General features: G+C 39.7%; 1 protein-coding gene across 1 annotated transcript; it reads right to left on the bottom strand.

Annotated features, from left to right (window-relative positions):
• Nucleotides 1-4,366: 4,366 nt before the first annotated feature.
• Osi9 (DUF1676 domain-containing protein Osi9) lies at nt 4,367-10,871 on the bottom strand. Its single transcript, XM_065232742.1, has 3 exons — nt 10,716-10,871; nt 9,621-9,879; nt 4,367-5,178 (listed from the first exon to the last, which is right to left on the bottom strand). The coding sequence occupies exons 1-3, from the start codon at nt 10,851-10,853 to the stop codon at nt 4,862-4,864; spliced, it is 714 nt and encodes a 237-aa protein (XP_065088814.1). The 5' UTR covers nt 10,854-10,871; the 3' UTR covers nt 4,367-4,861.
• Between the last annotated feature and the right edge of the window lie 13,255 nt (nt 10,872-24,126).

The raw sequence follows: 24,126 nt of genomic DNA, 5'->3' as shown, positions 1-24,126 counted from the left end.
GCCTCTAACTTTTTTTTTATCAACAGCATTCCGCAAAATGATGTACAGAGTTTTTGTAGGTTTTGGTATTAACTACAACTTCTACCCATAATTCAAAGCTGTATCTCTTATGCAACACGAATTAGAGCGGGCTTGTTACTGTTACTTGTTACTGTTTTTCAGTGAATGTGAAATACATTCACTAAAAAACAGTAGTGGCTTCTGTTCACTCTGGTTCGTCATGCGTTAGAGATATGGATTTGAATTGTCTACAAAAGTTGAAGTTAATAACAAAATCTACAACAGCTTCATACATCATTTTGCGGAATTCGGTTGATGAAAAAAGTTAGGGGCAAATGAATGTAAATGAATGCACGAAATGAATGCAAATGATTTTCCATGACTGGACTCAAGCGGTCTGACGGAGACGTAATGATTTTTGAACCAATTTGAACAGTCAAAATTGAACCAGTGTTTACTGTTATTTTAAAAAGGAAACAGATAGGAAGTATTGATATCTTAGTGAACAGTTAACCGCTTGCCTTGCCATCTGAGCTAACTTAGAATACAACATAGGGTTGATGCATATTTGATGTCACGCTATAAGGGGAGAGGGGAGGGGGATCTAATATTTTGTTATATGCAATGCATTAGGTATAGGAAAAACGTGACAATAGCGGGGAGGGGGGTTAATTTTGATTTAGCGTGACATAATCAATGCATGGGTCCATATAGCCAACTAAACGCTTGCCTGCAACTGAACAGCTATAAACAGCAGCTATAGCAATATTTGCCAATTAGCCATTTTAGTAAACAAACTAACACTTCTTCCTTCTGGGGCACCTTTGTATTAGGCGCCTAGAGCTCGGGTGCTGCTTAAATTGACGAGAATACGTAAATTCCCCTTTCTGTGCATTTTAATAAATGTTTCACATAGCATCGATATTCAAATATTGTGATTTTTAGCCAAGTTGACTAATTTCAATGTACTCTCACAAATCAAATGTATAAAAAATGGTGGATTTGTAAATTTTGAACTACAAAACTGTTCGGTAAAAGTTTGCAAATCTTTTAAAAATTCAATAATTAGTGAATGTATTCCGAACTTGTACAGACTTTGTTTAATTTACCCCATTTAGCTATAAAAAATAAAATTTGTCAAATTTATTGATTTATCACGTTTAACGGTCATTGGAAAAATTTACCGACTTGATCTGCTGTTCAAAAACCCGGTAAAACTCTACTGACTTCGGTGAATGACCGGTTATTGCCACTTTTATTGATGTTCTATGGCTTGTTTTCCTTAAAAAATGACAAATTTCTAATTCAAATATCTCGAGTTAAAAAAAATGATACCTCTGCTATTTTTTCAGCAAATATAGAACAACATTTTTTTCTTTCCATTACTTTCAATAGATTTGAAATTGACTTGCGCGTTTTAAAGTAACATTAGTTTGAAAAATACGCGTTTCTTACCTTAAAACGGCTACATCTTTTGATTCATTTGTCCAAACGTCATACTTAGGGAATCAAAATGTGTGTTTTTTTAAAGTTCTAAAAGTGTTTTGAAGGACAGTTTTTTTCAAAATACAAGGTTATGGTCAAAAAACTGTTTTTTCATGAATCACCCTTACCTTTAAGTTGTTTCAGTTCGTAGAATGCGTAGATGATGAGATAAAAATTTGACATCTTGGACAAAGTTGCTTGGTTTTGCATCTTCTACAACTTTGAAGAAGTAAAAAAAATCCAAAAATTTCCCTGAAGAGTTAGATTTTTGAAGTCACCTTAAAAATGAATCACCCTGATGACTGCTCCAATGAAAAGATGCGCTTTTTTATTACCAACAACTCTTTTCAAGACATCAAAACACTAAAACCAGTAGATTTTGCGCAAAACCCAATTTCCATGTATTTTTCCGCTCTGGACCACATAATACATAATGCAATTTATAGCTTCATTCGGTCCAGAGATATAACCAAAATAAAGTAGTGCTTTCTAAAAAATAACGGAAAATGGAAAATGCGCCTCTTGATCGAGGGATGCTCCGATCGACATAAGACTTTGGATTTTTAGAATTTGAACTTAAATGAACATTCTCTCCAAATTTGGTCCAAATCGGAAGAGGTCAATTTCACTTTTGCAATATTTTGTGACCACTTGGCGCGAAATGACCCATATACTGTATTGTTGACTCAATTGAACATCATTGGAGCTATACCCAGCCTGCTAATATAATAATTATAATAATAATCAGCCCGGCACCGAGTGCACCTGACAACATTTCCAAAGCAAGCCACGTTTGCATTTAAATTTGAATGCTATCCAAATGACCTCCTCAAAAAAAAAAAAAAAACAGAGTCAACAATCATTACGAATTCTCCAAAAGCCTTGAAAGAAAGTGAAACTTCCACTTTCGAAAAAAATAATCGGTGGCCCGTTCGAAGAAAAAACAAAAAGCAACAATCAATATACATGAACCCAATCATACTCCGATGGCAGCACGCAGTCCGAAGCCCCCGAAACTGGACATCGAGGCCACACCAATTTCACCATCCACGCACGCTCAAACTTTTGACTAAGTAATAAGCCGTGTCTCGGTTATAATCGACATTATTATTAATTTTTCCACCCCTGAAGCCGTCCACGCGAGAAAGTGTGCTGCTGCAAAGACATTCATTAACGAAAAAAAAAAAAAGATTTTCGACCGTCCTCCGTCCCAATGTGTACTATGGGATATGCAAAAGAGGACCACGTCGCAGCTAGGGCACGAGGAAGGGGCGGAATAACTTTCTCCCCAGCGGAGTCTTCCGAGCAAGACGGTGTGCGTTTCGATATTCGGGGGATAACGAGCAAGCAAGTTTGCATAAATAAACACCAATGAATGATGTCGAGGCGACACCCCCGAGTGCGATTCGATTTCGAAATTCCTCCACGCACCGGTCACCGGTCAGGAATGGCGGGGACGGAGACGAGCGGTGCCCTGAAACTTTCCCTTTGCCGTTTTGCGAGAAGACCACCATCTGAGCGGGCCTGGACAATGGGTTTTCGAGTGTGTGTGTGTGAAAGAGAGAGAGAGAGAGATGGATGCGGATCGATTTTCCCATGGTGACGCTATTTGTTTGTGCGAAAACACGATATCACTGGTATCAGGTTTTTACTTTCGAAGGGAAGCCGGTTTTCGAACTGTGAGTGGTGTTTGTTTTTGCTCCAACAAAAGGGAGAGTTTCTCTTTTTTTGCCTTTTTTTTCGAAATCACTCAGCGAGGGGTCGACGACCGCGGGGGGTTCCTTTGATGTTTTTTTTTTTGGAAGGGACGTGTTTCTTTCTCGCGTGGGGCAGTAATAAGTTTTGTTTGTTTTTATATTTTCACTTTTCATTTATTTCATTCTTTTTTGAGTTGATTGTGGGTGTGTTTTTCTTTTCTTTCAATAATTTAAACAATAAATAACAGAACCGATCATTCTTACAAAAGTTGCGTTTTGTTTTTGCAGTGTGTGTGTGTGTAGTTATTTGTTTTTAAGATTGAGTAAGCTTTTTCCTTTCCGTGGAAAAAGACGCACGCCCGGGCGCGAAGGGAAGGGAAATTAGAGGGGCGCGCGTGAGAGATAAAATTTTTAGGAGAAATTTGCGCTTGAGGGTTAGCTAGAATGAAGAATTCAGTTATTTGAAAATTTAAATGAAGACATATTGAGAGAAATACCAATGCCCCCAAACCGATGGTGGAGGGGGGGCTTTTTTGGGAGATCCGAGGTAGAGAAAGTGTAGGTAGGTGTTCGTATTTGCTATCTTGAGTATGAGCGATTTGGCAGAGTTCGAGAGGGGGCGGGCAGCCCCCTCCTAGAGAGTTAAGAGTAAGAGAGGACTAATTTTTCGCGTAACAGAAGTCGCTACTACAGTTTAATATAAACTTTTACTTTTCACGAGTGTTTAGCTTGACAAGTCCAGGCTGGGAAGCAGTGGGGTTTGGGATGACGGGCAGGGGGGTGGCATCAACCTTCGCCAAATGTTTCCAGATCGAACCAAAAACCGGCGAAAGTAGACACCGGGACCCGCATCCCTAACCCGTGGTCAGCGTCAGTGCAGTCTTGAAACTTTGTTTTGATTTTGATTTTGTTTGAATGCTTCTGTCAGAAGAAGTTGGCACTGATCCGTTTTGAACGTATTTTGGCTTTAGGGTTCCTATTGAACTTGATGTGGGTCTGAGTTTACTAGTTTTCAAAGACTGCCCGGTCGCCTGCGCTTCTTCCGAGACCGATTCAGAGTGATCGTTGCGTACAATCTAATCTAATCGTGATTCGTGTGAGCATTATTTGGTATTATAGTTAGAGTTAGGAGGCACTTGAGAAAAGAGAGCTAAGGTCACACAGCGATAGTAGACGAGAATAGGTTTTTGTTTGTTTCGAGAAAGGGGAAAAATACTACCTAAAAACAAATAATCTCTAAATAAATATTCTCGAGCAAAAAAATAAATTATTAAATACGCGTTTCTTTTTCGCCGACGTCAACTGGTTCATCTCGCATCGCAAATAAATTAAATTAATCTAAGAGAGTTTTCATGTTAGAGGGGGGAAATGGTGGGAGGTGAGATTGAGCGTGTGTGTTTGTGTGTCTAATGGAGATTAGAAAAGGGGAAGTCGACACACCCTTGCCGGGAACTCCGGAAGGGTTTTTTGAAAGTTCCTTGGGATCCATAGGATGACCGAGAATTGTAACCTACTTAACTATGCTTGTCTGGTTCTGGTCCTTCTGGAAGATTCAGATAGATCAAAGGATGGAAGTGTTGGGAAGTAGACACAAGGGGTTCGGGATTCCAGGGGACTTAGGGGGAGGGGGCTGGGGGAGCTCAAATTCTCGCTACACAGAACTTGTTATGGCAAGCAGCTTACTGGGAGTGAGCGGAGTAGGCCAGGTTCTGGGAATCCAGGGAGCGAGCGTATCCGTGGTGATCATCGAAGGAGGTCGAGTGCGAGTAGTGTGGGTGGGCGACGACTTCGTAGCTCTGTTCTGGCTTCTTGTCGAACAGCTTCTTCAGACCGATGATGGCGGACAGGATCAGGGCAATCTTGCCGACGATCAGAGCCTTGAAAGCGATCAGAGCCAGGAATCCGATGGCCAGTGGGAGCAGGGCGGCGGCCTTCAGCTTGAACAGCAGGAGCAGGGGCAGGAGCAGCTTCTTGACCTTCTTCTTCTTGCCACGGGCTGTTTGCGAAAGCGAGAGAGAGGGAGAGAATGAAAGGAAGGAAAGGAATTCGTGAGCGATGAAGTCAAAAATGGAAAGTGAAAGTTGTGCAACTTTCGATTCGGTCGTGTGTTTGCGTAATCGAGCGAGAGAAAGAGTCATGTGCGGTTACGTGATCCAAATATGGCGCTGGCGGTGTTCAATGCCCGAACCCGGATCTGCCGATCGGGGCATCAGATGGCTTTTGTTGGTTCGGAGCAATCGGAGATGGAAACATTGCTTTCAAGTTGGTTCAGTGACGGACAATTTCCGAGGGTCATTTAACCGAAACGGCTTGCTGGGTGGGTAGAAAGCATTTGACAGTTGTGTCAATTTGGCAAACGAAAGATTATTCATCGTTTGAAAAATTGTCTGAAACGAAATTTGGTTACTAGGCAGTAGGCCATTTCACCGATCCACTCCGCTTAATGCTCTCTTGAGACATTTTTGAACCAAAAAGGGGTTTAATTTGCAGAGGTCGTTTCACCGAAATTATCTACTTAATAGAGGGTTAGAAATGCCCAACGTTTATATTTCAGGAAAGTTCTTCTTACACGTTGACTATTGGGTAGAACATATTTTAAGGGAGAGCCATTTCACCGAATCAATCTGAGCAGTGATCAATTTCGACAGAAAGACTCTTAAAGCGATCGATAAGTGGGTCATTTCACACGCTTTGAGAGGCAAATAATCAAAACTCTTTGAATTTTAAAGCTTGAAAACATCGATACATGTTCCAATAGGGGTCATTTCATCGAAATATAATGAAAAGCAATCGGAATACAGAGATTGGTCATTTTACCGAATCGATCCGTTGAATGATTGAACAGAAATGTTTGAAGATGACTACTTACGTATAATCAAGTAAGATGAAGCAATTATATGGAGCGCCATTTCACCGAATCAAACTTAGCAATGACCAATTTCGACAGCAAGACTCATAAAATGATTGAAAAGCGGTCGTTTCACATACTTTGTGAGACAATTGGTTGCCAATCTTTGAAAATTTAGACATTAAAGCACCGCAACATGTTGCAGAGAGGAACCTTTTATCGAAATATAGTTAAATGTGATGAGTGCTCAAGTAACAATTTTGGTTTCATTAGGGTTCTGAAGACCATGATTAAGACTGTTAGAATGCTTTAAGATCTCGATAAAACTTGAAATATTACTTGGGATTAGCGAAAAATGTTTTTACTGTTTAAAGATGACTTCTCACGCGTTACCAAATCAGTTGAAGCAATTACATGGTGTGTCATTTTACCGAATCAATCTGAACAGTGAGAAATTTTAACTCATAAAATTAGTAAACAGTGGGTCATTTCACACACTTTGTGAGGTAATTAACTGCCCCGCTTTGAATGTCTAAGCTTTAAAGTGTCACAACATATTGAGAAGGGGGTAATTTCACCAAAATATGGCGAAACGTGATCAGAATCAGCCATTTTACCGTATCGATCTGTGGAACTATGTATTAGAAATAACCATTTTTGCAGCTTGAAGATGGCTACTTAAGTGTAACTAAGTGAGTTAAAGCAATTCCCAAATCACACTGAGCAGTGATCAATTTCGACGGAAAGGCTCATGAAATTATTGGTCATTTCAAACAATTAATTGACCCACTTTGAATGTTAAGTCTTTAAAGCGTCGCAAGATGTTGCTAAAAGGGTCATTACACCGAAACTTAAGTGAAAGGTCTTCAGAACATGGTGTTTGGTCATTTTACGATGCGCCATTTCACCGAATTAAACTGAGCAGTAACCAATTTTGACAGAAAGACGAAACGATCGAACAGTGGATCATTTCCCACACTTTGTGAAACAATTCAGTGCCACTATTTTCAATACTTATACTTGAAAGCGTCACAACATTTAAGAAAATCATTCCATCGAAATACAGTGAAAAATGATTAGAAAACAGTGAAACAGTTAACATTGATCGGGCAATCATTGATTGCCGTTGGAGTGACGATTGGGCAGCGAGTAGAAATTTGTGGTGGGTCATTTCACCGAACCATTTGTGGTTCTGGATTCCAAGTAGTGACATATCGAGCTTCGCTTCGAGATTGTTGGCTGGTTTGCCTCCGAAATCGAAATATTGAAGAAAATGAAAGATGGGTTAATAATTGAAACAGATCTCTTCGTCTGATCATAAAGCTGAATCGTTTCGGTATCCATCAGTTAGAATGGGAAAATTTCCCCTACCCGATGACGTTGTTGGTTTGTATAGGCGAGCTTTGATCCGCGCGGAAAGGGCCTTACAAGTTTGGATTGCTAAAGCTGACAGGCCCTTTTTAAATGTTACGCGAGAAATCATTCAATGCAGTGAAATGAAAAGGAAACAATCGACAAAGTGATTGGTGAAAGGGGAATAAGTAAGAATCGAACTAATTCATATCTACATAATTTCATAGTGGGTCATTTCCCCGAAACAATTACGAAACTGAATCTTTATAGCATCTACCGCTTGGAAAGGAGGGTCATTTTGCCGAATCGACCATTCGATCAAAAAAGCGACCAATTGGCTTGCGTTTTAATCAAAAAGCAAGCAAATTTATCGAAAAAATTAGATGTCTAAGATCAGCGTTATTTCGATTACAATGCAGTGAAATGAGAAGGATACAAGAATTTAAATCTAAATCATTTCATAGTGGGTCATTTCCCCGAAACAATAATTAAACTGAATCCTTTCAGTGTCTACCGGTTGGAAAGAGGGGTTATATTTTTGACTCAATCAATTGATTGAAAAAGGCGGCCAATTTACTTGCTTTTCGATCGCAAATCAAGACAGTTTATCGTAGAACTGCGATGACTAAAATCAGTGCAATTTCGATTACAATTCAGTGAAAGGAGAAGACTACATGAAATTAAATCTTAATCATTCATAGTGGATCATTACCTCTAAACAATCATCAAATTTAATCATTTCAGTGTCTACCGATTGGAAAGGTGGATCATTTTACCGAATTAATCAGTTGATCCAAAAAAGGTGGCCAATAAGCTTGCATTTCAATCAAAAAGCAAGTAAATTCACCGTAGAACTGACAGGCCTAAGGTCAGTGTTATTTCGATTACAATTCAGTGGAATGAGATGGATTCCATAGAAAAAGTGATTGGAAAAAGAACAATAAGTTCAAATTTTAAGAATTTAAATCTTCATCATTTTGCAATGGGTCATTTCGCCGAAACGATAATTAAACTGAATCATTTCAGTGCCTACCGGTTGTCATTTTACCGAATCAATCAGTTGATCCAAGGGTGGCAGCAAATGGGCCTGCTTTTCAATCAAAAGGCAAGCCAAGTCTTCGTAGAACTGAGATGTCTAAAATCAGTGTTATTTTGAATACAATGTGAATTGAAAAGTCCAAAATCTAGGGGAAGCGTGGCATGTACCGTACCGAATCGAAATAAATGGTTTTAACGACGTTTGAAAGAGCTTCAATATGTTAAAATTAAATAATGGCGAATTGAGTACTGTGACCAGATAGATTCCTTTCCATATTTCGTGAAACCTATTGGGATAAATTTGATTGAGATCAACCAAATAGTTCGGCTGAATTTAACTGTGGGTCATTTCCCCGACTCAAATTGTCATGCGAAATTTTGTGGAACTAAAAAGTTAGAAAAAAATAGTTGTTCCTTGGTGCGATTTCACCGAAATTATCAAGGAAGTCTTCTTCAAATTAGTCTTCTGACTGCAGAGACCCAGCTACTTAAACGTTTGCAGTCCGAAAATTGCATTCTTTCAAATCAAAACCGGGAGTCAAATTCTGCAATTTTGTAAAATGTCAACGCTATAAAAAAATTATCTTTTTGGTGGGTCATTTCACCGACAAGATCAACAAGGTGTTTTTTGCAATTTTGAGCGGACAGCTGCAATCGTTGAAAACTTCAAATCGATGCGCATTAATGCCCTTAAGCTTCGTGAAACACCCTTGATCCAACAAACAATTTTAAACTTTCCCAAACTACACTGGCCCTGAATGTGATAGCAGTGGAAAAGTGACTTCGCCACCAAGCGACGAACCTCACCATTTTGCAACTGAAACACGGTCGGAAAGGAAAGCTCCACCGGCTCAGCGCTCTAGCCCCATCCCATCATCGGGCTTGGCCTTCTTCTTCTCCCGAGCGTAATCGCTCGGCGAAGTAAGGTCAAGTTCAGCGTGTTCGCTGCTCGCGCCTTACTGCCTTACTAACCAGAGCTTGGCTGGCGTGTGCTCACGATCGCGCTTCTTCTCTACATTCCTCCTTCGTCCGTCGCCCACCTACTACAGCAGGCGAGGTGTGCAAAGACGGGAGTCATTCAACCGCTGATGAGCGCGAGAGCGCCAACGTAATGATCATCATAATCATCGCTCGATTACGGTGTCGCCGTTGACCGCAGCGTGGGAACTTGACGGCTGGTTTTTTTTAATATATATTACCTTCATCCAGGGAGCGCTGCATGTCCTCAATGGAGTCCTTGGGGACCTTGAACTGCAGGGTGTGCGATCCGAGGAAACGGGCAGCACGGTCGACCAGCAGGCTGTCGATTTCGGATTCGCGGGCTTCTGGCTCGGCGGGCAGGTCAATTTCGTTCAACGAGCGGCCTTGAGCTTGAGGTTTCTCAGTTTCGACCAGCTTGATTCCCTCGGTGATCTCGATGTCACCCTGGACACCTTCCACATACTGGAGGGCGCGTTCCTGTTGTTCGAGAGGAAAAATGGAATGCATGAAAGAGAAGTGAAAAATAGGTTAGTAATCGATTTCCGAATGGGGTTCTGCTGCTGAAACTGAAGAGGCTACTGGACCACGATTGAGTGAGAGAAGGAGAGAAAGAACGAGCGATTCAAGAGGAGCTGGTTTGGCCAGTCGAATAACAGTTATGTGGACATGAGCCGTTTCCAATGATTTGTTCCCGATTTCCTCGCATCCATCACTTATAGACGTGTTCGCCTCAATTTGCTCTTGTTCCCTCTTGCATATCTGTATATCCCGCGGGTGCACACACACACACGTTCGAATCATTAAGATCATTTGGCTAAACATCACATCAACATCATCCACACTTTGCTACCGAGGCAGCTCTATTTCGTAATTACATTGGCAAGGTTTACGGTAACTCGTTCCGCTTATGATAGGAGGTGGCGTATGTGTTAGCAGGGAACTAGTCAGTCTTTTGCTATTTTGAGAAACTGGATCTTCGCGTTTGGGCGCAGAGCCCGTTGCATCACTCTTCTAGATCTCCGTTTCGCACTTTTGATCAGATCACCATCATCATGTCCAATTTAACCCAATCAATTTTAAATCACTTTGAGCATTTGATTTTCATTTGTTTTCACTAGCAAATCGCACTTTTAATCTCGATTTTTTATTTGTTTTTGCATAAAGTTCATGATCAAGATCGCACTCTCCAGCATCGTAGTTATTCAATGTCCCATTCCGTTCGCATTTTCAATCACTCAAACACTTTTGACCGTTTGGATCCAGCCCGTTCCAGCACTCCGGAAGCTTCTATCCTGTAGCCACACAACGCTTACCTTGACGCATAGCACCATCGACTTGTCGCCGCAGTTCTTGACGAAGTTGAGTGCGCTGGACAATAATCCATCGGTTTCCGACTGAGGCGCGGCGGCCGCTACGGCCAAAACGGCGAACAACACAACAAACTGCTTCATTTTTTCAGCGAAGAAATGTTTTCCTTTCTGGATATCTCTCACACCTTCCGGGGTTCTCGACGGACACCACACTGAACGTAGGACGTGCCTGGCAAAGTCTTTTAAATCTCACTAGAGAACACTTAACACACTACCACTCTCTCGTGTCCGTCTGCAGAGGAGCTTCTCCTTGCTGTCTTAATTGTTGGAAAGCAACCGGTGAACTGTGACTGGAAGACAATGCTGCAGCGGGTTTTATTCTCTTTGATTGCGGCCCCGGGCCGAGGCCCCCGCCGCCGCCTGGAGCAGATCCACCACACACACGTGAGTCGGGCCGCGAGCCGTACGGCCCAAAGCGCCCCCCAAAGAGAGACGGCGAGAGACCAACACACCACTCACACAGCCACGATCGCGCCGCACGGCGATCAAGTTTAAGGCCTTCAGACGGGGACGACGGACGCCACCGTGGAGAAAGAAGAAAGCTCCCAACCAGCAACCAACAACCCACACCGTGCTTCCGAGAGCGTGTGCACACGCGCAACAGAGAAAAAGCTCCCCCCATCGGCTGGGAGGAAAGAGAGCGAAGCTACCCACTCGTATGCGGATGATGAATGCCGCAAAGTCGAAATCGTCGTATCACTGCCAGGAGGGATCGTCCGAGCCAATACTGTCACAATCGTACTATCACCACATCCAGCCAGCCAGCGGTGCGTGCAACGACCGATCGTTGGCCCCTCCGACGACGACAACGACGACGACGACGGTAATCCCCAAATTCCGCAGGATCCTCACAACAGTTCATCACGCAACGCTCGCGAATCGATCGATTTAAATAATTTCCCTATAATTCCTCGCTCAAAGTCCGATTCTACACCAGAGGTGATAAAGAATCGATTTAGAACGAAACTAATTTGCGATAGTCCCGTCACAGTGCGACTTTCTCTGCCGGGGTGCGAAATAGTGGCTTTTACGATTCGATTCCCCTCCCGATACTTGGAGGCCACAGCAGCAGCAGCAGCAGCAGCAGAAGAAGAAGCAAAAATGGGGCTCATTAGCAACAGTGATGATGGTGATGTTTTTATCGTTTCGGAGAGGTTCAATCGCGTTCGAAGTTATGGATGATAATTTGTGATTTTAAATTTGGAGATCTGGCGAGGATTCTCTTCGGGGACCACCGGGCTAAGTGGGTTCCCGGAATGAATTCGTCGTTGTAGCACAAGAGCTGATGACCTAATTTTCTGGAAGTGAACAGATTGGGGAATGCGAATGATGTTTGGGGGGGTTGTAAATTTTCTTCGGGTGATATTTTACGGTTTCTGTTAAAGTTGCCTGAAGAAATGGAATTGTGCTGATTATTGCAGTGTAGTGTGACTTAAATCGTACGGTAGTTTCAGGATGTGAATGAACAGAAGTTTGATAAATGCTCATTGTGAAGATTGGTGTATTCCATGACGTTTATGTGTGATGCATTTGAAAATTGATTATTTACATTTGACAGATCTTTTAAAGCCATAATTTAATCTCAACATCATTGATCACACTACATAGGTATGATCCTCTCACAGTATACCATATTATTCGGTATTAAATTGGTTACGTGAAATTGAACCAATTGTTAAAGTTATAGTACTTATTATGGTACTTTGCAATTTTTAAACCAAAAGATCATCGGCATGGTCTGATCATTGAACAGTTGAAATTCTGCAACTGACAACTGATGGAACCAACCAGTAATGCTGGTAGATCACCTTTCCGTGGTGCGTTACTGGTAAAAGCTCTACCTCCAATTCCTAGCCCTGACAACTTCAAACTAGTCACAATACCTGTTGAATTGTCAAGTTAATTTAATTTATTTTTTTTATTTAAATGAAAATTTCTTCAAAGAAGTGATATTTTTGCATAATTCTATTCTGTTTTAGCTTAGTTTTTATTTGCTGCTTGGACATAGTGATGTCAATAGTTCCGCAATACAAATCATACAGGTGCATCATTCCATTGATTGGGCTATTTTTTGCATAGTTTGTTCTGTACGATTTTTCAGAAAATAAATTCCGTGTTCTAAGATATCGACGAGGTGTGTAAAAATTTAATTGTGCGAGAATTTCAGCCGAATCTATGCGCATTGAAATAATGTCGTTGATGAAGAAAAGCATTGCAAATTGGCGGCGCTCCTTAAGTGTTTGTATATTGATGAGCATGCAGCGCGCTTCATAAGATGGTAATGGAAATGCAGTCCAATTCAATTTACGTAAAGCATATAAAAGGAATTGTTTTTGGACAGATTCTATGCGTTCTTCGTGTATGGAAATGTATGGATTCCATACTAGGTGGCAGTATTCCAGAATTGGCCTTATATATGTGGTATATAAAAGCTTAATAGTGTATGGGTCTTCGAAATTATGACTGAACCTTTTGATGAAGCCTAGCATTCTGTTTGCTTTACTAATGATAGTATTATAATGTTCTATAAAAGTTAGTTTGGAGTCTAGGATTGCACCTAGATCCAATACAATTTTGCATTTTTCTACTATTTGGTTGCCTAATGATATTCCAATATGTGGGGTTAAAATTTTTCTGCTAAATGCTTTTTCGGTACATTTTATTAACGATCAGTTGAAGTAGACTTTTACTGCACCAGTTGTTGAATATATTGATTTCATTCTGGAATTCTTCTGCATCGCTGGAATTACTTAATTCCATGAATAGCTTAATGTCGTCTGCACACAGAAAAAAATCTGAATATTAACTAACGCGTTAAATCTCCCTTCGTTTAATTTTGAGCTATTCTCGGCATAACCAGCGAAATCGTTTACAAGCTTGCATACAATATTGTTCATTTATGCGATATTGCGCTTAAATTTACACGAAATATCGTGTAAATGTATGTCAAACCTAGCGTTAATTTTATGTGCGCTATATCTCGCATAAATTGAATGAGATATGAATTTTTCGAAAGGTGCATATACAACCAGTTTTATTTTTTTAAGTGTGTAGGAAATGTCGTTTATGTACAAAATAAAAAAGAAGTGGGCCTAAATGAGAACCCTGAGGTACCCCAGAGGTGACTAAAATTAGTTCTGAAAGTTTATTTTGAAAGCGGACTATTTGTTTACGATGTGTTACACTGCTAAAAAAAGTAGTGTAAATTTCCGTTACTATGATGCACATAAATGGAGCGTCATATATCATACAAATTAAGATTATAAATCGTGTAAATTTATGAGACATGTCATGCATTATCCCATATATTGTATGCAACTGTTCACTTTTGTTTGCAACATTTCTTGCAAGTTGCTAATTTACGTGAAAAGGAAGTTTACATGTATGACTGTTTGCATGCATGGATGTTTACATCGCCAGTAAAATTCAGAATATTTTGGTGTGTAGGTATGATTGAAGCCAATTCAAAAGTCGAGGCTCCATTCCTATTTTCTGCAATTTGAGGATTGATAATGGTATGTCAATTCGGTCAAATGCTGCAGTCGGTGTATAGCGCTTCATTTTCGACTTTGCGGTTACAATCCTCATATGCAGAGTTGATGGCTGTCTTTAGTTGGTTGCATAAGTTACGATTTTTTTTTTTTTCCTTTGGTTTGTTTTTTTCCGTCGATCTTGTTTTCCGTGCTGAGCACCAATGCTACCGACGTGCCAGGAAGGCAGCTCCCACACCTGGACCCTACCTATCGACCCATCAACTCATGAACCGGGGACCAACGGCTTTACTTTACCATCCGAAGGAAGGCGTGATCAGAGATGTTATGCCTCAGAACATCCCGGCGGCGCCGACTGGGATTGAACCCAGGCCTGCTGGGGTGAGAGGTAATCACGCTTACCACTACACCACCGGCGCCGTTGCATAAGTTACGATAATTTCGCAAGTTAGTTTAAGTTTTTTTTTCTTTTTTGCTAGGGGCATCCCACTCTAAACTTTGTATTTCTTGCATTATACTCAGAAAGTTCTTACTGATATCTAAGATACCTGAAAATACTTAAAAATACTTAAGAAATATTTAGCTCTAGTTTGTTACCACCGTTGCTAGACAGATTTCATTGTTTATTTACCCGGTGTCATCTGGGATTTTGTGTGTGCGTATTTAGAAATTCAACTAATATTTTTAAATTTATTCCTTTTGTGTAGGAATCGAAGAGTAGACCATTTTGATTCAAGGAATATTACATTGCCAAACTATTAATCTGTCGTTCAAAGGAAGAAGGAGCTATTTGGAAAGTTATTATATTATATATATATATATATCTTCCTTTGAATGACAGGTGAACCAGTTGGAGATGGATTTTTCGTCCATTAGGATCTTGACCGTGGGACGATAACTTCAGGAATTTACGCTGATTGAAGCTGAATACGAAGTTGTGAAAGCTTTCCGCACCATCCATACTTATGGCATCCGGAGAGCCACATCTTCTAGATTTCCGCCGAATGAGTTTATTGTAGAAGTGAATCACATTTCCTCGGAATTGGAACCGTCGATGCTCTCCTGGTTAAGGCTTATTATTAAGGCTGAACATGACGAACCAACATATCCGCTTTGTGTTAACCTCGGAATCGCTTTAAACATTGTTTGGGAAATTGTTTGAAATAAATTCATATGGTTTATTTTAAGATTATTTTACACGAAATGAGAAAAAAATAAGTTACGTTTTTGAAGTACATCGTTTTATTTGGTATATCAATGGTTTGAAATTAATTAATGTTACAGAACAGATTTATATCTTCCTTCTTATTGACTACTGGTTTCAATGCCTAAAAGTTAGAATTTCAAGCTGATTTCACATAAATCTTTCGGCTACTATCAGGATACTCATTCAACTCCCTCACCAGTCCATCGTAACTCATCTTTACCGATGTATGTTTATCAAAACGTGGCACGATACGGCCACCAGTGGCAATTGCAATCAGTTTAATTTCAAGGCAGTTATACTGCATTGTGTTTCTATTGCTCTCTGACAAATAACGAGCGTAGTCCTAGTATCCTAGTCAATAATTCCATACTCATGCAGCTTGCGGTAATTCTTAGCAAAAATTCCGTCCAACATACACTTTTATTATGGCAGTTCAGACTAGTAGGTTGGGAAGGTCAGTTTGGAATCTGGTTGCGAGTCTGGACGACAACGGCATCATTAACTTCCAGTTAAGCAATAGAATTCAAAAGTTTGATATCAGCCAGGTCGAAATCAAATAATTCTGATCGGATAAATTCTCGATCCAACAGCAGTCTCTGCTCCAACAGGTTCGCTGAAAGAAAATTGTGTTTTGATGATCTATTTCATAAGTAGAATTAAAGTACTTACTCATAAACATGATTACACTGCTTCATTTCAATTTAACAGATTTAAGTAATACATTGACGGAATATACAACAACAAATAACAACATTAGAAACCGGTTACTACGACTACAAAAATCAAAAACTTAAAATACTTAAAAATACTTAAGAATACTTATCAGATACTTGGAAATACTTAATTGATACTAAAGCTATAGTTTAGAGTGGGATGCCCCTTGCTTTTTTGTATAGTTTATGAGCTTTCTCATCTAATCTAATCTAATCTAATACAAACGCAGTACGAGAAAGCATCCTGGAAAATGATTAGGTTAGATGAGATCTAATCATTTTTCTTGTCTAATTGATGATTACAGCACATCTGAGATATGATATAAACATCAATACGGCCAGACCTACTGCGTTGTATTTCCGCACAGATGATTCTTGGAAATGAATGGGAACATTTCTTGAATCTACAGGGGTGGAAGGATGCGTGGACATACCGTACCAAACGCTCCGAGTTACTATGTGTAGTTGTGTATAATGTGTAAATATTTGTAATATATATTGAAGAATTATAAAATAATGCAATGGAAGGATCTTACCGATTTTTCTCCTATGTTGGTAATGATTCTTTTGCCCTTAAAAGTTTCGTTAGATACATCCGCTCCTCCGATCGGGAGGTTGCAGAAAAATCCAAACAGCCGGTTTGCCATCGGCTTTGCATGTCCAAAAGCCAGATTTTGAGCAATTTCGTGACAGGCGAGCTCTAGCGAATGATTAATCACCCCTCCAAAGAAATATGCCACCAGAAAAATCATCTTCCACGATTGGTCCTTCATTATAAACAACATCGCAAACTGCGTTAGCACCATGGCACCAGCCACAAACTTGAACCGCGGATCATAACCGAAAAACTTCTTGATCTGCGGATACTTTTGCAGGATAATCTTTTTTTGACTGGCATGCGGCTCCTCGGTGTAACACCACTCGAAATCCGTCCTGGACACGTGCTGGCCCATTGCGGTCACTTCTTGATTGCTTGAGAAATACTCCCAAAATGAAAAAAAAAATCCGAATTTTACAACACTGCTTCACGTAGAATAGTGAAGACGCTCAAAAGTCAAAGTACACCTGCTGCAGTACCGATGATACCAACCTGGAATTATCATTAGCTCGGTTATAAAAACCTGCACTCGCGAACTTCTCTAGAAAAAAACGTGACAAAAAACATAGACGAACAATTTGACAACCGGAAAATTTTCACGTCCGTGTAGAAGCAGGGCACACTTCGATCTTGTATAGTTTATGAGCTTTCTGTTTTTTACTCTTCAATTTTTTCAGTTGTGGATTGAACCATTCGGGTAGTTTATTGTTTTGTCGTCTTTTTTTTTTTGTTGGTACAGTTTCTAAAATTAGGCTTTGAAGAATTGAGTGAAATTTGTCTACTTCAGTATCGACATTTCCTTCACTACTTATTAGAATCTGCCAATTTATTGTACACAATGTACATTTAGCTTCTTCGTAAATGAGTAAATCAGCTTCACTGGGTAAATTACCCAGCGCTTAACTACTATAGTGTAAGGTAAAAGACATCGTAGCATCAAATCGAATGCGAATAATTGACCCGGCAAGATGAAATTTGTTGATGTCTGTATGTTTCATCTAGGCAAGCTTTTTTCGAGATGGCTTATCCGATCAATATGGCTGATACGTGCGTGTCGTATAACTCCGTTTTTTTTTAGGGGAACCCTAGTAGTACACTTGTTACAATTCGGTTGAGGTAACTTTTATGTGCCTCAATTTAGTCACAATCAAGTTTCTGCTACTTTTTGTGACGGGTAAGTGCTACTTGGAAAGGTATATTGTTTAGTTTGGGCGTTATCATCTGAAGAAGAAATCGAACGCATTTGTATTGTGTTGATGCCAAAAGTTTTCATGTGTACCATGTATCCCAATAAGACCAGTTGGATTTGATCCCTTCAAATTTGTGCACGACCGATGAGATCAAACCAAATTTTTGTTCAGTTTATTCTTAATCACAAAAAAGAGCAGGAACTCAGCGATGAGTAAACTATCCCCATGTTTTAAAACCTCAATAAACTGCGGGAAAATTTACGAAAATTTTACTCAGTCTCACTAGCGTGCACAGGAATCTTGTTAAGGAGGGGCCATTTTTTCTATCGTTCATTTAATCTGGGTATGGGGAGTACTCCAAAGTGCGTGGTGGATGGTGCTGTCCACCCACCACTGTTTCCTTACTGTTCAATTAAAATAATTTTATTTATTTTTTGCTCCGGTGGTGGTTCATCTTCTTCAATGCAAACTGCTTTCAGACAGGCAATGGAAATTGGCTATTTAATCCCATGGACGATGTCAATGATGATCGGTTCGTCAAATAGTTACGATAGTAGGACTTTAACCGAAATAATACATTTGCTGCAATGTTGTTGCCTTGGTGGTTGGATTCAGCTGATGTCACGTCACAGGGTGGTGATAGCACCGACAATCCGACATGAATGACCAATAAGAATCACATTATTCTTTCACATGCATAATGCGTCGACAAGTACAAGGTTCAAATAGTGCGCATAGCAGTGAACAAACAGTATATTGCTCTAGATCAATCCAATCTTGATCAGTGGTGTTGATTACTTGGCACTGATGAAGTCTGCAAGTAGTAGACGTAGTCGATTTCTGAATTTATGTATGGGCCCAATTTAGGGGAATTTAGGTCAACATTACATCCCTTTCCCCTACCTGATTACAATCGCCAACTGCTAAATTCCAAGGCTAAAAGGATCATTAAAAAGGTTTAAATCTATTTTGCAAAACGAGTACAGTATTTTAAACGGAATGACGACTTGTGCGAAGGATTGAGCATGTCAAGCCTGTCCCAACATTCTGCTACTCTGAATAAATTCCAGATGATCGTTCTAACCGATTTTTACGGGAGATTGGCACATCACTTTGATTTCAATAGCATTATGTTAAAAACAGGATTTTTGGAGCATTCCAGATTTTCAAGATTTTATATTTTAACTGGTTCAGATTTATCTGAAAATGACCTGGCAACGCTGGTCCCAAAGAACCGCCAGTCGGATTGACAGAAAATGATACCGAACATTCAACATGTTTTAGAGATGATACAAAGGATAAACCCGTGTTTATTGCAACGCACATAAACAGCTGTAACTTTTTAACCACGGTAACAAATGACTTGAAATTTTCAGAGAAGATTCTTAGACAAATTCTTAGTAAGACAACAATAAACCAAGGTTCAATGGAAAACTAATACCCACTTTTTAATAAGGGAATCCAAAAACTGTCTTCAAGCTTTGTACAGTTGCGAAAAACTCCATCTTCAGAATTCCTTGAGGTTCTTCGGAATTATCTTGAAACTATCTTCAGGATTCACTTAAAATCATTCACAGAATTTTCTTGGAATACTCCCAAGATATCGTTTGGAACTGTCCTCAGAATTCAATATCCTTGAGGATCTTCTCCCCAGACAACCAGAATGCACGTATATTCAAAGTTGTTTTCGTGATAAACAAACATATATGTATGTATGTATGTAAAGGATACCACTCATTGTTGCAAGGCACAGCCATTAGACAGTGGATCATCCTCCAAGTATGATTTGATCAAGTACGATACCTGGTTGTATTCAATTTACCATTGTAAGAAGGGCCAAAAACGGAGGGGCGGACCCGTAAGCAGATACACTTACGCGCAATCCGCGGGATCAGGAGAATCGCCTTCCAATGATAAAATCCTACAACCCGATGTAGAACAAGCCATCATACGAGGGAACGTCCCAATGAGTGGGGAGAAGAGCCCGCCGTCAATTCACGAAATGTTAATGACAGGGAGTTGGCAATTCCACTCTCCCCATTAAAATCGCTTCAATCCGGTGCCCTGGTGGTCCCATCCCTCCCCTTTGCATTTAATGTGTATATATATATATTTATATCGGCATTACCCATTAGATTTTGTCAACACAATTTTGACTTCTTAGCTTTTCAAAATCTTTAATAAATGCTAATCTTATCATCTGACCTATTCCGCGAGTCGTGCGAATCTCCACCACCAATTAGTCAACAAAAGTCACGCACTAGTGGGGTGACTCTCCATGCAATCAAATGAAGAGTCACCTCACACGAGGCGACCACCGTCACCCTACTAGCGACAGAGAGCCATACTACTCGCAGAACAGGCCTGCAGGTGACGTTTAAAGCTCCACAATTTAACTGAAAATCTAAGAAAATTATTAAACAGAATTTAATAATATAACTGCAGAGCACAAGCAGTTTAAATATACTGAGGACGTGTTGCCAAAATCGAACGGATACTTTATATGTTTATTAATTTATCTTACCTTGATGGACCAACTACTTACCTGTCCTTAATGGTCATAAGCTCCAATCGGTATTTCCCGGTAAATCCGATCACGATCCTTTACAACATTTGGCCGACACCAACGCGCATCATCGCAACCACTCAGCACTTTCTTCCTCTTCACTAAATTGAAGGGCTTCTAGGGAAACTATTTTCTTGCGGACCGCGTTGCGGTCGGACTTCACTGTTCTTCTCCTTCTTTTTCTCTTTTAACCCCTACTACGAGAAGATGAAACACCTATGTGGCACTCACTCTCCTACTATCGGTTGTCGCTGCATTAAAACCGCTGCCGCTCTCTTTCACCGTTTTCTTTTTGCTTCTCTTTCTACTCTCTTCGTCTCACAGAATTTAACCGCCGCTTTACTCTGTATTCCTTTAGGGTGCTCACTCACACACTACTGTTTGCCGCTATATTTTTGGCTTTTTATTTTCCCGGCACTATCAGCTTCTTCTTTTCTTCCTCTTTCCTGCCTTCTCGCACTCGAAATTATCGCTACCGTTCGGCGTGGAATCCACAATTTCCACTCTTAAACGCAACTCCCCTTGCGCACCCCTTGCACACATATGCACACTGGGCCTCCCCGCATAGACCCTTCGCCCCTTCAGCAGCAATCCTGCCAAAAGCAGTCTCAATCACGCTTTTTCTTTCTTCTTCTATCACCGCCACCGATTGAAACCGTCACGCAAATTATAGCATATCACCTGCGGATGTTAACCGCCACCTTATCTTCGTATCACTCCACCAAATCGCCTCCTAATCCGTATTACAGGACCAGCCTTCCGTCGAACAATTTCCTCGAACCAGCAACAGCACTGAACGCAGCAGCAAACAGCACACACGTCCGACTCAGTCGGTAGTCACTCACGTATGTCGTGATAAACAAACATATATACACACAAACAATTCGTATATAATGCAAAGAAATGGCTTATACGTACAAAAGTGGAGGCCATATACGTGCATATTTTAATTTAATATTAAACGAGTTGATTTAACATCATATACGATTTAATCTGTTATAACAAATTCATTTTGAAAAGTCTTACGATGTAATCCGATTTAATTTGTGATACAGTACGATGGAAAAATGAGTCATCGCATATTGGTCGGAAATTTGCATTCTATACGATTTAACTTAAACATAATGCGAGGTATGCCATTCTTATATGCGATTTTGACTAAAACTGTAGCAATTTACGATACTGTCTGTACATTATTATACGACTTCTGGTTGTCTGGGTCTTTATTTCGAACTCTCCTAAGAGCTGTTTTGAAATTTTTCTCAGAAGTCCACTGGAATTATATTTAGAACTCTACATGATTTTTCCTCAGGACGCCTTGGAACTGAAATACCTCTAGAGTTTCAGAAATTTTTCTCGGAATGAGCTAGAAATTATCATCGGAATTTACTTGAAATTTTCCTCAAAATCCCTTTGGAATTTCACTCAAATTTGATTTTCTCGGTTTCTTTTCAAAATTTTCTTAGATATTTCATGGAATTTTCATGGAATCATCCCCAGAAATCTTTGCTTTCGGAACTATCCTCAGAATTCAATATCCTTGAGGTTTTTCTCGGAGGTCAAGTTAAAGTTGTCCGTCCATTCACCAAAACGTTGTAGTTTTTCTACGAGAAATGTTCAATATAGCTTGCCCCTTCATACACCAGAACTGTGAAATTTTTACATCAGGAATTTTCAATTCAGCTTGCCCCTCCATGCAGCAGATTGTTGAAAATCTTATACCAGAAATTATCAATACAAACTTGCCCACAGGACATTTTACACAAGAGAATTTCAATTGACCAGAACGATGCAAATTTTCCACCGTTTATGTTCAATTAAAATTGCTTTTCCAATCTTCTGATTGGTGCAGATTTTCTTTTTTCCATTTTCCACCAGAAATTTTCTATATAGCTTTCTTTTCCTATAATCATAATGTTGCAGGTTTTCCACCAAATAAAAATTGCCCCTATTTTCAGATTTTTCACCATAATTTTTTCAGAAAAGCAGCTTCCCTCCAATCATCAGAATGGTGCAAATTTTACACCAGAAATTATTATTAAAGATTGTTTCTCTATTCAGCAGAAGGATGCAAATTTAAGACCAACCATTTTCCGAAAAGCTTGCCCATCCGTTCAGAATGGTGCAGATCTTCCACCAGAAATTTTCAATACAGCTTAATTTTAAATAAAGCTTGTGCCTTCATTTATCAGACCAGTGCCAGTTTTCTACCAGAAATTTTCTGTTCATTTCATTTATCAGAGCGATGAAAGTTTTGCACCAGAAATTTTCAATAAAGCATGCTCCTCCGTTCACCAGAAGGGTGAACCAAAAATTGTCATTGAGGTTTGTGGTGCAATTTTCAGGCTTTGCCTCTTATAAAAGGGGAAGGGGGGAAATTACCTCACCTTGACCCACCCTGTGCACTAGACTGATGCAGTGCTCAAACGGTTTCAAATCAGGTCCTGCTAAGCCTCCCAAAATTTAAACTGATTTGGTAAGAAACTGACTTGGTACAAACTATTCGAAATTTGTATGGAAATTACTATGCAAAAACCAAACTTTTTGTTCATTGTCTACTACCCATATTCCATATTGCTTTTTTGAAAATTTCTATAATTATTCTTACGGGAAATTTTCTAAGCTACAACTTTGCGCAATGCTGTTTTTCAGCCAAATATCAAATTAAATTGTTATTAATTGTTTAAGAGATTGATAATCTTATGGCATGATCAAGCAGCTGTTCTGTGGGCAACACTGTATTCTGCAGTGTCACATAGTAGCCATGATATTTGTGCTCTATAGGTCGCACCAGAAACACCAATGTTGCCTGCTGAACAGTTGAATGAGCATAATCATAAGACATCAGTGACTTGAATCATTAATAACTTTTGTTCCTTTCATTTGATTAAAAAATGGTTTCCAACAAATTTGTAGCTGAGAAAATTTGCTACTAACACTGCTGTCATTTTTAAAAGCATAGTGATGTTAGATACATATGAACAAAAACATAAGTTTTCCCATAGTAATTCCCATATAAACTTGAAATGGTTTGTGCTAAGTCAGTTTCTTACTAAAGTAGTTCAAGTTTTGGGAGGCTAAGCAGGATCCAATTTGGAACCGTTTAAGCCCTGTGGAGCGGAAATTTCAAATTTTGCATCAGTCTACTGTGCACGCCAGTGCTCAGTCTAGTAGTAGTAGGAGTAGGAGTAGTAGTAGGAGATTTTTAGCTGTAGGCTAGTTTATCTCCGTAATCGTTACTGTTCGTATCGTATATTCTGGATTTTTTCCTTGAAATAGTGCGAAAAAGCTGGTAAAAATGAAGCAAATTTACAAGATTGTAACTGACAAGATAACAAATTAACATTTGGATTCAGATCGATGTTGTTCATTCATCATCTTGTCGGTCCCAACTTTGTTTGCTCAACTTTGGTGGATATGAGTAGATCAGATTAAAATTTGGGTTAGCATTAGCATTAGAATTAGCATTGAACAAGTTGCACAATATCTTAGGTGGTACGGATTCAAAACAATTAAGAGCAAGACGGATATCTATTACTGGACAGATAGTAAGTAAGAAATAATTACTATCTCACAGATAAAAACATAT

Source organism: Ochlerotatus camptorhynchus, unplaced genomic scaffold (genome assembly GCF_037179485.1).
Source record: "Ochlerotatus camptorhynchus isolate MF236.1 unplaced genomic scaffold, CSIRO-AGI_Acam_v1.1 ptg000371l, whole genome shotgun sequence".
In the NCBI taxonomy this organism is placed as follows: Eukaryota; Metazoa; Arthropoda; class Insecta; order Diptera; family Culicidae; genus Ochlerotatus; species Ochlerotatus camptorhynchus.
Note: the sequence above shows the minus strand (reverse complement) of the source record. Positions and strands in the feature narration are given on the sequence as shown.